General features: G+C 33.9%; 1 protein-coding gene across 1 annotated transcript in view; it reads right to left on the bottom strand.

Moving 5' to 3' along the window:
• Positions 1–830: 830 nt before the first annotated feature.
• LOC129223885 (protein O-mannosyl-transferase 2-like) overlaps positions 831–12,838 on the bottom strand; it is a 79,395-nt gene continuing 67,387 nt past the window's right edge. The window contains exons 18-19 of the mRNA XM_054858257.1: positions 4,777–4,888; positions 831–984 (exon numbers count right to left, since the gene is read on the bottom strand). Coding sequence (XP_054714232.1) covers positions 885–984; positions 4,777–4,888 — 212 coding nt within the window. The 3' untranslated portion in view covers positions 831–884. The remainder of the gene's footprint in view (positions 985–4,776; positions 4,889–12,838) is intronic.

The raw sequence follows: 12,838 nt of genomic DNA, 5'->3' as shown, positions 1-12,838 counted from the left end.
TTTCAATGAACCAGGAATCTCAGTCACATGTCCAAGTTTCAAATTTTGTGCTTACCTCCCTCCCTCCTGTTCCTTTATCCTCTCTTATTGGTGTATAGCTGAGACGACACTCCAGGGACAGGACCCTATAATACTGACAATGTAAATATCTATAATCCTGCTCCAGGGATTTCCGGGGGTATTGGCTGTGAGAAGCTAATCCTGTGTGAGTAATGTCAAAGACGCTTCCTACCCTTTTCTTCAGACTCGTCAAGTAGTGACACCTATTCTATCTTTCCCGTGAGGTGCAAATTCCTGGAAGCGAAACTGCAGTGCACATTCCTTTCCAACTGCCCTTCACATCACCTGTCGTTTTCTAATCTTTTGTACACCTCCTGTTTTGATCTGGTTTTAAGCTCTGCAGTGTACACAAGAATATATCTTATTTAAGTGTATTAATTTCGCGCATTCATTTTTTTTTTTTTTTGATAGTTGAACCTTTATAAGGACCTTAGTAAGAAAAAAAAAATCATAACCCTCTGGGGGGGGGGGGGGTTCACCCCTAACCCCCCCCTCACTGCACCCTGAGTGTCCCTAAAACTACTCTAAAGGCGTGAAAAATTGATTGTAACAACAAAATAAATTACCTTTCATAAATTATTGCAAATATATACAAAATCGTTCAAGAAAAACTGAAAAAATCACAGTTATTCTAATAATTTTCACACCTCTGTACTTCATGATTTAAATTTTTGTCACTAACACCCTTTGTCTCTTAATGCCTGAATTTTAAATAATTATGAAAAATTTTGAGGTGAAATTATGCAAAACTAGCATGTGTAAAATGGTGAGATTTATTTTTTCATATTCAATAAAATGGAATAAAATGATGCCATGCATACATATTAAAATTCCCAGGAATCCAGCCACTTAATGTTTGTAGTTGAAGTATTAGTTGCTTCAGAGTTCTCAATTCCATATGCTAATGGACTGAACAATACAAAACTGAAATAAATAAATAAAAATAATTCAATCATTTGAATTTTTGAATGATAGAAGTTTGTACACATTTTCATAAGTTAAATTAAGAAGAAAAATAAATGTGAAATTATTTTCTTTTTGAAATACAGTAAACCCCTAATTATCTGTGGGTTTGCAGTTTAACAAACTTAAACAATTTAACAGTCTTTCAAACTCAAAAAAAAAAAAAAGCTCTAATAATTCAACCATTTTAACTGGACAAGCCCAGAATCTATTTTTAGATATCCCTATTTCTCTCTTTCTTCCCCTTTCCTTCCAATGATGTTAAATCTTCTAAGGTCACCAAAACCTGGTTGGTTGAACCCCCAAATTTTACATCTGCACTCTTTATGTGTGCTATTGAGTGACCAAACCACTTTTCTTCAAAAAAATTCTCCTCCCCTCCCCTACGTTTTTGGAGTAACCTAACTTGATCAATTTTAGTTGATCTGTTTGTATGACTTGCTCTGCTTGAGTGTAATCCATTCACAGAAATGAACAATTCCTTTATAGCTTTTACATATGCTTTTTAATATACAGTTATCAATTTTCACTAGATCTTAAATGTTATTGATTTTTCCGCTGCTGTATGCACTAGCATAATTATTTACATATTTAGCCAATTATTTGAGAAATTTCCGTATCTGTGGTTACAGTCCCACCTTACTCTTCAGATAATCGAGATTTTACTGTATGTAACTTTTATAATTGATTAAAAAACAGGATTTTTTTGCAAATGATAAGGAATTATGTTTTTTTTTTTTGTGTGTGTGTGTGTGTGTATTGTATACACAGGGTGCAAATTACTAAGAAAAATTAAAAGTAAAAGATAAAATTTTCAAAAAGTAATGAGTTTAAGACTTGTACGTAATTACTCAGAGTAATACGGATATTCAAATTTAGTTTATGACCTCAAGGTTTTCACCACACCCATTATTTAGGTGGGTCAGGAATTGCCCCTTCCTAGCTTTTAAAAATTAAATATAAGTGGCCTTGTTTTTGTTGTTCTTGGATAAAATTTGCATTGAACATACAAACTTTGCCACCCCCCCCCCCTTGCCTGGAAAAATTTGAAATGGCAAGTTTAGTTTGCTCTATGACACAAGATCCCGAATGACTCCTATAGTATTTTGCTAAACCCCATTCAAGGAAAATCCATTTCCAGGCACCATAAAAATCCCACTTAACATTTTGGTCATGGTGGAAAATATAACCTTGGACGTTTTCCCAATTCTGAAATGTTTGACACATTTGCCATCAATGGCTATCATTTGACTCAGACAAATAGCAAAAACTCTGAGCGAAACTTCAGGAAATGTTGAGTAATGTTCAATGACTTGCTCAATGGCATTTTTCTGTTCAGCGATGGTTTTAGGGTAAGTTTCATAAGCCTTCTGGTAATGTCCCAAAAGAATGAGCCAAAAAAGGATGAGGGATCAAGAAAAAAAGAGCAGCGAAGCAATTTTCCAGCCGTGTGATCTCTGGTACCCCATAGCAAGCATGGACTCTCCAAAGTGCTCTTCTTGATCTTCAAAACATTCTGTCAGTCTGAGGATGTTCTGATCTGTCCTACACCAACCGTATTTTTTTTGAAATGTGGGTCATTTTTGCTTAAAAAGACCAGATCATTTTTTAAAATTTTGACATATCATTTGGTAATTTTTTTATTGGATTCACTAGCAGATCTTCCAACCCTTGTGCATTTTCATGGGTGGCAGACTTTTGCATCTCAGGGGGCCAAGCCCCAAGATGGTCCTTTGGGGAATCCAGGAGAGTTAATTTCTGCTCCCTTAACTCCTCCCATGTGCATTTTGCAGAAGTTTTTCACATTTTAAACCATAGATTTTAATTCTAAGGTTTAAATGTGATTATTCTACCCTTTCTGCATGAAAGAAATAATAATTTGCATTTTCCCCCACAAGCTTAAGAACAAACGAATTACATGATTTGAATGGTTTCAAAAGCCAAGATAAGTTCATTTTCGTTCTGAAGCAATGATGTCATAGCGGAAGTGATCATTCCTCTGATTTAGTGAGCTCTGCATCAATCAAATCTTACTTTGTGTTTTAAAAGTGCTTCTTACTTTGTGTTTTAAAAGTGCTGTATTGGCCAATGAATTTCTCCCCTTTACTCAGAAAAGTGCATTAAAAAGTGTCAAATGAACTGAATGTTTATTTATAATTCTAATTTCAAACATCAACCTAAAAACAGTTGATTTGTTTCATTAAATGGTTGCAGTGAAGCTATGTTTATTGTGGGTAAAATTATTTTGGACAAATTTGAACTAAAACAGCTGGAAAATGATGGTACAAAAATAAATATGAACTAAAAACATTCCGCTGAGGTAGGAAACCGTTTTGCAGTTTTTAAAACTGAAAAATATAATTTAACACACACATCTTTCATTGTAAAATGGTAGTACCTGAATTTAATTATTTGCCTTTATAAGTTTAAATTTAATAACAATACAACAAAATATTGTTATAAAAAATCTTATATACCCTTCATACATTATAAATTAGCAATGACATTGCTATGAACCAGGGGTGATTGTGACTCCATAAAAAAATACCTGAACTTTTTTCCCCAAGAAGAAAAAGTGTTTTGAAGGGCATTATATATACACATTACGTGTATGCACACATTATTTATATGAATAATTATTTGTTTGGGTTAAAACTCGAAGTTTTAATTGGATTTAATATGTCCACGTGCAGGGAAGGAATGAAATTCTTTTAATTTTTCTCATTTCTTAAAATATTTCGAAGAATGTTTTATTCCCCTCCACTGTATCTAAATCCTTAACCATTAATTACATTCATTTACTAAAAGTGCATAAAGATTTCAGAATTAAATAAGCTTGGGGCAAAAGGTGCAGCATGCATTATGATCACTGTGCAATAGAGCTAGGCGATATGCGAATTTTAATACCACGATACATCGCTCTCCAAATATCGATATTTTCTATATATATAAGTCGTTAAAATTTCAACATTATATGGGGGGGGGGGACTGCAAAGACTATTACATAGGCATCTGCAACCGAGAAAAGCCATAGACCATCTTGGTGAATAGCTGCAGCAAGGATTTTCATGTGTTTGTGTCGGGGGGGGGGGGGGTGATTATGAGGCAGATTATACCACAGAAACTTTTGGAGAAATTAATTTAGAAGAATTTAAGTCTTTTTATTAGTGAGTGGCAATTCTTGAGGGAAAAGGAGGTTTGGTAAAATTGAGGGGTGCCATCGCAGTCGGGAGGGGGGGGGGAATAGCCCCTAATTACATCATCTGCATATTAAGATATGCAACAGAGAAACACTATTAGTCATCTTGAAAAGAAAATATTAATGGGGAAAATATCAAGTAACCTTCCTTCTTCATCTTGTCTAGCCTTTATTTTAGGGGAAAGCTTGCAAAACATGACGGTAGCTTACGCTTTATACCAAACGAAACGTCTTCAATTTGGACTTTTGGCGTTTCATTAAACATCAACCAAAATTTTACAAAAGCGAGTTTTTCTGAAAGTATAGGAGTTCCGGTATTTTCGAAGATGAAGATACTGGAAATCAAGATGAAGATACCGGAAATCAAGATGAAAATACCGGAACACAATCACCCCTGTATGAACTTACAAAAGTGTTTTTCTTACTTAAATTTAGAGCTATATAACCAAATCTATAAATATTTACCTTAAATAAATTATGATTCATTTTTTAATGTTAATTAAAAATATGATTTTAATAAGATTGTAGCTTTTCTTTTGTAAAAGCTTTCTTACCTGTAGGATAGAGTTGCTAAAATCAGTCCTAAAATTCCATGATATAGAAAATATGCAATATTTTCAGGTAAAATATGGAACAATATTTTCAAAACATAATCAATAACAACAGCTGCAAATAAAAACAAAAAAACATCATGAAATAAACAATTGTTTATAATATCTATTTTCAAAATTTACACAAACATTATAAGAAATCCAATCTTTTGAAACTTATCCTTTTGTGGTTGTGAAAACTTCCCTGGGAAGGTAAACAGTAATATCAGCAAAGTTTTCATATTTTTGTCATCTACAGGTTGCAGTAAAAAAACCTGGACAAGCAATTTTTCATTCAACTTTATTGAAAATAAATAATTAATAAAATACAACCAATAATCATTTGAGTAGACCTTAAGTAATCAATAAATTTGTTTTCAAACTGGCAGCCATTTGCAGTTATACAGGAGTGCAACCGCTTTTTGAAATTTTCAGTCATCGGCCGCAAGTTTTTTAGCTTTAATCTATTTCCGCCAAAGAAATTTATTTAAAGAGTGTAAACTTTTGTGTGATTTAGGGCAGCTCCTAGACTCTAAAGTAGGCCACACACTGTAATGCATGGGATTGAAGCCTAGGAAGTAGGGTGCCTACTCTACAGATATATTAGGAAAATTCACCTTGAAATTTTTGGCTTGCACTCTTGCCTTTATGGAAAAATAAGCTGGAGCGGATTTTCTGAAAGGAAGGTTTTTGGTCTACATTGCCAAAAGTGCTTATTGGCTCATAGAAGTACAAGAGCTTCTAAAATGTTCTGCTGGTACACTTTTTGATTCATTTTTTAAAAAAAAACAGAGGTTTTTTTTTCTTGCTGCTTGAGCAAAGTCTGCCACACACCAAGTCCAACTTTGGATTTTGGCAATGCACAGCATTTGTCAAGGTGCATGGAGTGTCTATAAACCAAATCCTGTTGTTCTGAGAGTTATGAGCTGGTTGAACAGCTAAGAGCTGCTCATTCTCATTGGTTAAACAGCTGTAAAATAGTAGATCCCTGGCTTGACATTGTAAAAATGCTAAAAAACAAAACATAAACTAGAAGATTGATTATAAATTGATTTTTAACTGCAGTGAGAGACAAAAAGAAGTTATTAATACACTCATCAAAAATAAATTAGTTTACTTTCATTCAATGACGCAAATTTTGTCCCAGTTTTTTTTTTTTTCACACCATTTATTTTACTTTAGCTTTACTACACAAATTTGCTTATTTGGTTTCCGCTGAAAATAAAGTATGAAAAGAATCAAATTCAAATATTTTACTTGTGTTTGTAAGGATAGAAAAACATGTTTCTTTTGCAGATATTACCATTGACTTGCCCGCAGCAGAACAGTTCCAATATTTTCAGAAAATGTTATTTTAATTGAGAGTGCACAAATTAAGGCGGGGGGGGGGGGGGGTGCAGGCAAAATATTTATGAAACTTTTTCGTTTGGGGGGGTCGAGTTTTTTTGCGTTGAGAAGGAATAGATGGAGAGAGTGCAACCCTACTATCCCGATACAGCAAGCAACAGTACCATGTGACATGGGGAGCAATTTCGAGTTGACCGTAACCGCTTAAGAAGTTTCCTTTAGCTGAAGCCATGCATGATAACCTTTAACTGAAGAAGGGAAAAATTAGATTTATAGTAATAGTGCAGTATTCTAGCACTGTAAAACTGTGAGGAAAAGCCACACCAGGAGGTCCAGTAACTTTTCCCTAGCATGTACGAATGTTTTTTACTTCTAAATAAAGAAAAAATAACATTTATATGCATTTAACGAGTACATATTCCACAGTTGCCTGTAATTTTTAAATTTTTGTACTTATTTTATCTATAAAAGTTATAAAACATTGTATATCTTGAGTGTAAATAACATTTTAGTTCCATAAAAACACTTTTTACTTAACTAGTAATTATTTTAACGGCTCTTAAGCATTTTGTGTACATTTGCTTTGTTGGCGAGTATCTTCTCGCCAAGCTCCTGTGAACAGCAGATGCGCAAGAATAAAGATCTGCTATCTTTATGCTTCAATTTAAATACTAATATGCCTGCGTATGCATAGGCGGATTTAGGCCGAAATATTTGGGGGTTGCAACAATAACAGGGATCTGAGGAGGGGGGAGGTATTCCCGGAATAACAAGGCAGTGGCGAAATCAGAAAATAATCTTAGGGCGGGACACACTTTTAAGTCTAAAAAACGCGATGTAAACCATATTTAGTAAGATTAGGGGATGGGCAATTCTTAACATTTCAAACTGCAGAAAAAGTCTTAAACGAAAGTCGATATTAGAAGCAATGGGTGAATCTAGCTACTGGTTTGGAATGGGATTAACGCCCCAGAAAAAAATTTGAAATAGTAGTTTTGAAAACGCAGTTTTACAGTTCTTGGTGATGTTTTAGAGGCAAGAAAGGTACGTGTGGCTCCAAGGCTATTTTTAGAAATTTTAGTCTTATAAATGTGATTATAGTCCATATTTATAGTTTGGGTTATGAATGAGACTCATAGACTGTCTCCAATCGATTTTTTGAAAAGTAGATAGAAATATGCAACCCCTCCCCTCCCCCACGCTACCTCTTTAACTTTTCATAATTGAAGTTCCAAAAATACTACGGAGGACAAACTTTGATGCTGTTACCGGACGGGGTGTTCTGGAGCTCTCCCCTGGAAAATTTTCGAAATTGAAGTCCTAAAAATGAAGTTCTTCTGCAATAATCCATGGTATTAAAAAAAAGTCACTCTCCTACTTAAACATTTCGAAATAGTAGTTTTCAAAACCAAAATATTAACACTCTTTGATGATAATAGAGAAAGGGGGTCAGAGGCCCTTGTTCGAATATTTTCCAAAATTAAAGTCTTAAACACATGAGTGTAAGACCATGGTAACGTTAGGGATACTGCAGTTTTTCAAAACTGAAGCTCCAAAAACGCAATTTTAAACGATTTTCGATGTATTTAGGTGATTAGAAGATCTTCCTTGGAAATTTTGCGAAAGTGAAGCCCAAGAAACGAAATTTGAGGTACTCTGTAATAACTTTAATTGGAGAAAGGGCTTTGGAGAAGAAACATTTTGAGGACTAATAGAAAAAATGAAAACGAAGTAGAAAAAAAATTTAAAAAAAGGGGGGGGGGAGGGGGAGATACGAAAGAAAGAGGATTGTGCGAGAAAGCACACAATTTGCCGCCAATAATCTGAAGCTGTTGAAAAATTTATATGTCAATATTTCTTTTTGAAAGAGAAATTAAGATATTTCCCCAACATTCTTTTTTTTTTTTCGTAAAATAACTGCGTTTTTCCCAAATGAGATCTTTTGTTCTCTTCAATAATAAAGAATATTTTTTTAGAAACATCTACTCAGCATTTTGTGGGGAGGGTCACCAGTCTTGTGCCCCTTCCCCCTGGATGCACAACTGCAGCAGAATGTCCGGAAGTCCTCCGTCAAAAATTTTTGATTATTTACTTTAAAATTGTTGGTTTTCGGTTGATTTCGGTGTAAATTTTTTATTGATTTTATTGATCAAGTTTCTTGCAATAGCCATGTTTTTTTTTTTTTTTTTTTTTGACTTTATTAGCCATTGTTGTTTTAAAATAGAAGAATTTGTATTGATATACGAATAAATACCCAATTACAGAACATACAATTATTCTATACAATAACACAGCACTGAACAATAAATTGTTTGCGAAGTTTCTTCATTTGCATGAAATTATTTATTAGGTTTTTTTTTTCAAATGGATAAAATTACTTTAATTCTTAAAATGAGCACAGTTATGTTTTTCTTGCAGTAGCGACGTGTGGTGATACACTGGATTCAAGTAAATTTACTAGTATAGCAGCTATGAATTTTTTCCATCCAACTGCGTTTCTGAGTGAAATATTCTAAACTAATTTTTTTTCAAAACCCAACCAAAAATTTTGGGGGTGCGGCTCACCCCCTGGCACCCCCGTAAATCCGCCTATGTGCGTATGAAATCATTTCAAAACATTGATTACAATACATATGAATCCATAAATTTTCAGTCAATAACAGAACACTTTAAACTATTTGTACATGCCCGTCATTTCAGGGAATAAACATCAAAATACATGAAAAATGCAGTTACATTATATTTTAAAATCCGGAAAGAAGTGTGGAGAGGGTGTTTGAATGATAGGCCTGTATTTGTATCAGTTATTTATTTATTTATTTCTTTTTATGCAGTAAAGGAGTTGGAGCCAGAGTTGCTCTGATTTGTAGCCCCGACTTCATAATAAGCGCCGTCTGAAAAATATTTAATGCCAAAAGAGCGATTGCGTGCTAAAACGCGACAACTTCCCAGCCAAACAAGTCACCTGACCTGGGAAACATTGGGTCCCAAGCTTATTTCACTGAGACGTTTGCTATGACTCCCTCCATTAGTATTCCTCCTCAATGGTTTTTTGAGCATGAATTTCCTCAGTACGGTATAAAATACATATTGGTTAACAGGAAGTGATAATAAAATGGTTTTAATGTTAAGAACAATAAAGCAATATTGAAGTTGAGACACAAATGTTATCTACTATAAAATGACTGACCTGATTGAAATAGTCAAAAAAGAATGGAAGCAAGAAAGTTATATTAAAAAACACATTTCCTTCAAATTCCGCTCTTTAAAGTAACAAAGAAAACTTTTTAAATTGGGCTGGTATTTATTTAGCATCATTAAAAAGTATGGTGGCAATTCACAAAACAATTCCTCTTCCCTCATGCTATAAATTTTACTTATAAGTGTAATATTTTCTTTTTCGCTTTCTATAACAGATCTACATAATATTGAATCATCAAATCCTGTCTCAATTTCTTGAGAAACTGGACAGATCATTTTATTCAAAATAGTGATTAAATATTTTGACTAAATCTTCGTGTGGTTTTGTCACCTCTTCTTCATTGGCATACAGTAAAAACTGTTATGGAAAGTTCTGTCAAAGTTTTACACTTTGTTCAAAGGCTCAAGCATGCATTAGTGCGAAAATTACTAAGAGTTTCAAATGTCAATCCAAGAATTAAGGTTAGCGGATTGAAATTTTTGTGATAGAGTGTAGCATTGTTCAAAAAACGCTCCGCAGTATAAATAAAGTAAACAGAAATTCAAACGAAGTCATACATATTAAAATGACATCAGATTTCCTATCACTGAAAAGGTCGCTTTCCAGTCATTCTTCCAGGGGGCTTTTATAGATTTAATTTTTGTATACCATCGTGTGTCACTCAGAGATTGTCGAGTAAAGAGCCTCAAGATATATTTGTTGATGTATTTTGTGACGTGGGATGTTTTTCGTAAAGAGCATATCTTTACAAAGAGTTTCTAAGAAAGCATATAATGCATCGAGTTGCTAAAATGTTTCTAGTACAAGGAATCAATGAACACCTATTAGCTAAACATTAAGTTATAATATGAGCATAAAAATGTATGTAAAATGACATGGAGTTTACTTGTAAAAATTGCGCAGTCTAAACACTGTACGGACATCTCATAGAAGATGCACTATCATAACATAGAGTACACAATTTTGAAATATTTAACCCATATGAAGAGATTACTTCTTTAGTTAAGGCTAGCAATTATTCTCCATATGTTTTTTCTGTTCTTAAAATGCAAGCAAATAATTTTCTAAGTTATCTAAAATGAATTTAGCCATTTTTTTTAATTATTATTCTTAGTGAAAAATTTGGGGGTGCAACCGCCCCCTCTCGCTCCCCCTATTTGCCGCCCCTGCCTATCGTCAGTCTGCAGTATGGTTACTGCCAGAAAAATTCACAAAGAGTCTGGCAAGGTTAGTAACAACGCCTCAATGAGTTAAGGTCAATTTGTGAGTTCTTGCCCAGCATTTGTTTGCTTTGTGCAATACCGTAAAACCGTACAACTTTAGACCACTTTATGTGTATTTTTATTCATATTTTCTTTATTTTTTGACAAAAAAGGCTGAGAGTTTAACCATACACTACCATACAGCTTAGCTGTAGAGTGACGCTTCGAAAAAAAATCTAAACTACACACAAAGAGAGGGGGAATTTTTTGTATAGTGGTATTAAGTTTGCACATGGTGGTGACAACTTTAGACCACCTCATATTTTCCTTGATATGCATTGCTAAACCACTCCGGTCGGAAGTTAAATGCATAGATCGTCCTGCTCCAATCTCCTACTCTGCAAAAAAAATTTTAAAAAATTCTGTACTTACTTTTTTCGATTTATAATTTTTTTTATACTTTTTGAGTCAGTTTCAGGTTCTCTTAAATAAAATCAATAGTGAAAAATACAATATTTCATTCAGATATATAAATATGAACGTTAGCTAGTCTGAAAAGCAAAAAGTAGATATTTACGCCTGGATTTTATTTATTTGTTCATGTTTTACAAGATCATTTTTGTTTATCATTTTTTTGCAAGGGCTTGATAAAAATTTTGTCCCAATTGGGTAGGTTTCTTTGCTGTCGCAATATTTTTTTTTTCTACCAAATGACACCTGGAGAATGAGGTCAACCAAAATGTACTCTTTTCTGCCTTCCTTGTTTTAATTTGGTTGCTCCTGATTTCTTGGATCACCTTATCATTAGTTCAAGCGAATAGTTGAGGAAAGGACGGCCGCCTATCTTCTTTCTTTTCCCTGGATTCATGTCTAAAACCAAAGAAAACCTGAAAACTAAAAAACTGCTTAAGACAATACAAAATTGTTCGTAAAATATTGATAAACGACAGTAAAAATGGGTGGTCTAAAGTTGCAACTCAAATTCCCATGTTTTGTTTACTACGAAATGACAAGAACAAAAAGCAACATCAGGATTCACCAATAAGACTAGATAATCTTAGATACCTGAGTAATTAAGTAATAAACTTATCTTCGGAGACTTAATCCGCAAATATAGGTTTTGAAGGAGACTCAGAGAGTTGAAGCAAAAATTTCAAAAAAACCTCCCAACACAAATGAATTTTGACACAAGAATGATAACACTGGAGCTTTGGGTAAACAACATGAATTTCACTGGACAACACTTGCAAACCTACTGTATTTTTTTTAAAGACTTTGCTCCAACGACCACTACATGGCACATACTACCAGATTCCTTCAATGGTCTAAAGCTGCAACACTGGTCTAAAGTTGTACGGTTTTATGGTATGTGATGAGTTGGATCTTTGTAATAATATTTGCAAGCCCAATAAAGATATTTTGAGGTCCTCTGTAGTCAAATCTTATGCATATAAGCAGGGGCGGACTGACTGAGTTTGGCCCAGTCGGCAAAAAAGTATTTTGGCCCACCTCTGTATATTAAAAAAGTTAAATTAACCAGAACCAGATCTCGATTCTTCCGAGTCGAGCAAAGACATTAAGCTACCTGTAGTTCCTATTTTCCTTCCTAGTTTCTAAATCACGTTTTAAAGTTCTAAACACAAAATAAAGCTAACAGTGACACATTTTTTATGTGCCTTCAAAGAAGTATACTAATGGCTATAAGTCTGAAAAGGCACATCTTTAGGCTTCTATACTGACAACATAGGAAGGATATGGGGAAAGAAAGGAATCAGGTAAATTCTCCCGGAAATTTTTTGGAATTGGTTGATCTACATAGGCATAAGGAGAAAAGAATTGGGAGAAGGGGTTCTAGTTCCCTTCCAAGCGATATTTTCAAAGTTGATGCCGAAACCGCAATTTTACAATTTTCGCTAACGTTGAGGAGAGGGAAAAGAAGGGGATCCCCCACGATTTTGATTTCTTAACTTTTTTTTTCAAAATTGAATTTCGTTTTAGTCTATCTTTGTTTACAATAGAATGTCGAGGGCTGTCTAGTTTCAGAAATGCAATTTTAGGTTACCCTTTGGTAAAATTAATGGTCATCGGGAGCAGGTCTTTAGGAAAACATCTCGTCTTTGAATTATTAAAAAACACAAAACTATCATTAGTCACGTTTGAGAGAAGAGGAGGTTCAGTGATCTCATTTGGAAGCATTTCAAAACTAAAGTATACTCTATCCATTTTTAAACTACATTTAGTTACTATATGGAATCAGGCGACTCTAATTCGGAAT

Source organism: Uloborus diversus, chromosome 6 (genome assembly GCF_026930045.1).
Source record: "Uloborus diversus isolate 005 chromosome 6, Udiv.v.3.1, whole genome shotgun sequence".
Classification (NCBI taxonomy): domain Eukaryota; kingdom Metazoa; phylum Arthropoda; class Arachnida; order Araneae; family Uloboridae; genus Uloborus; species Uloborus diversus.
Note: the sequence above shows the minus strand (reverse complement) of the source record. Positions and strands in the feature narration are given on the sequence as shown.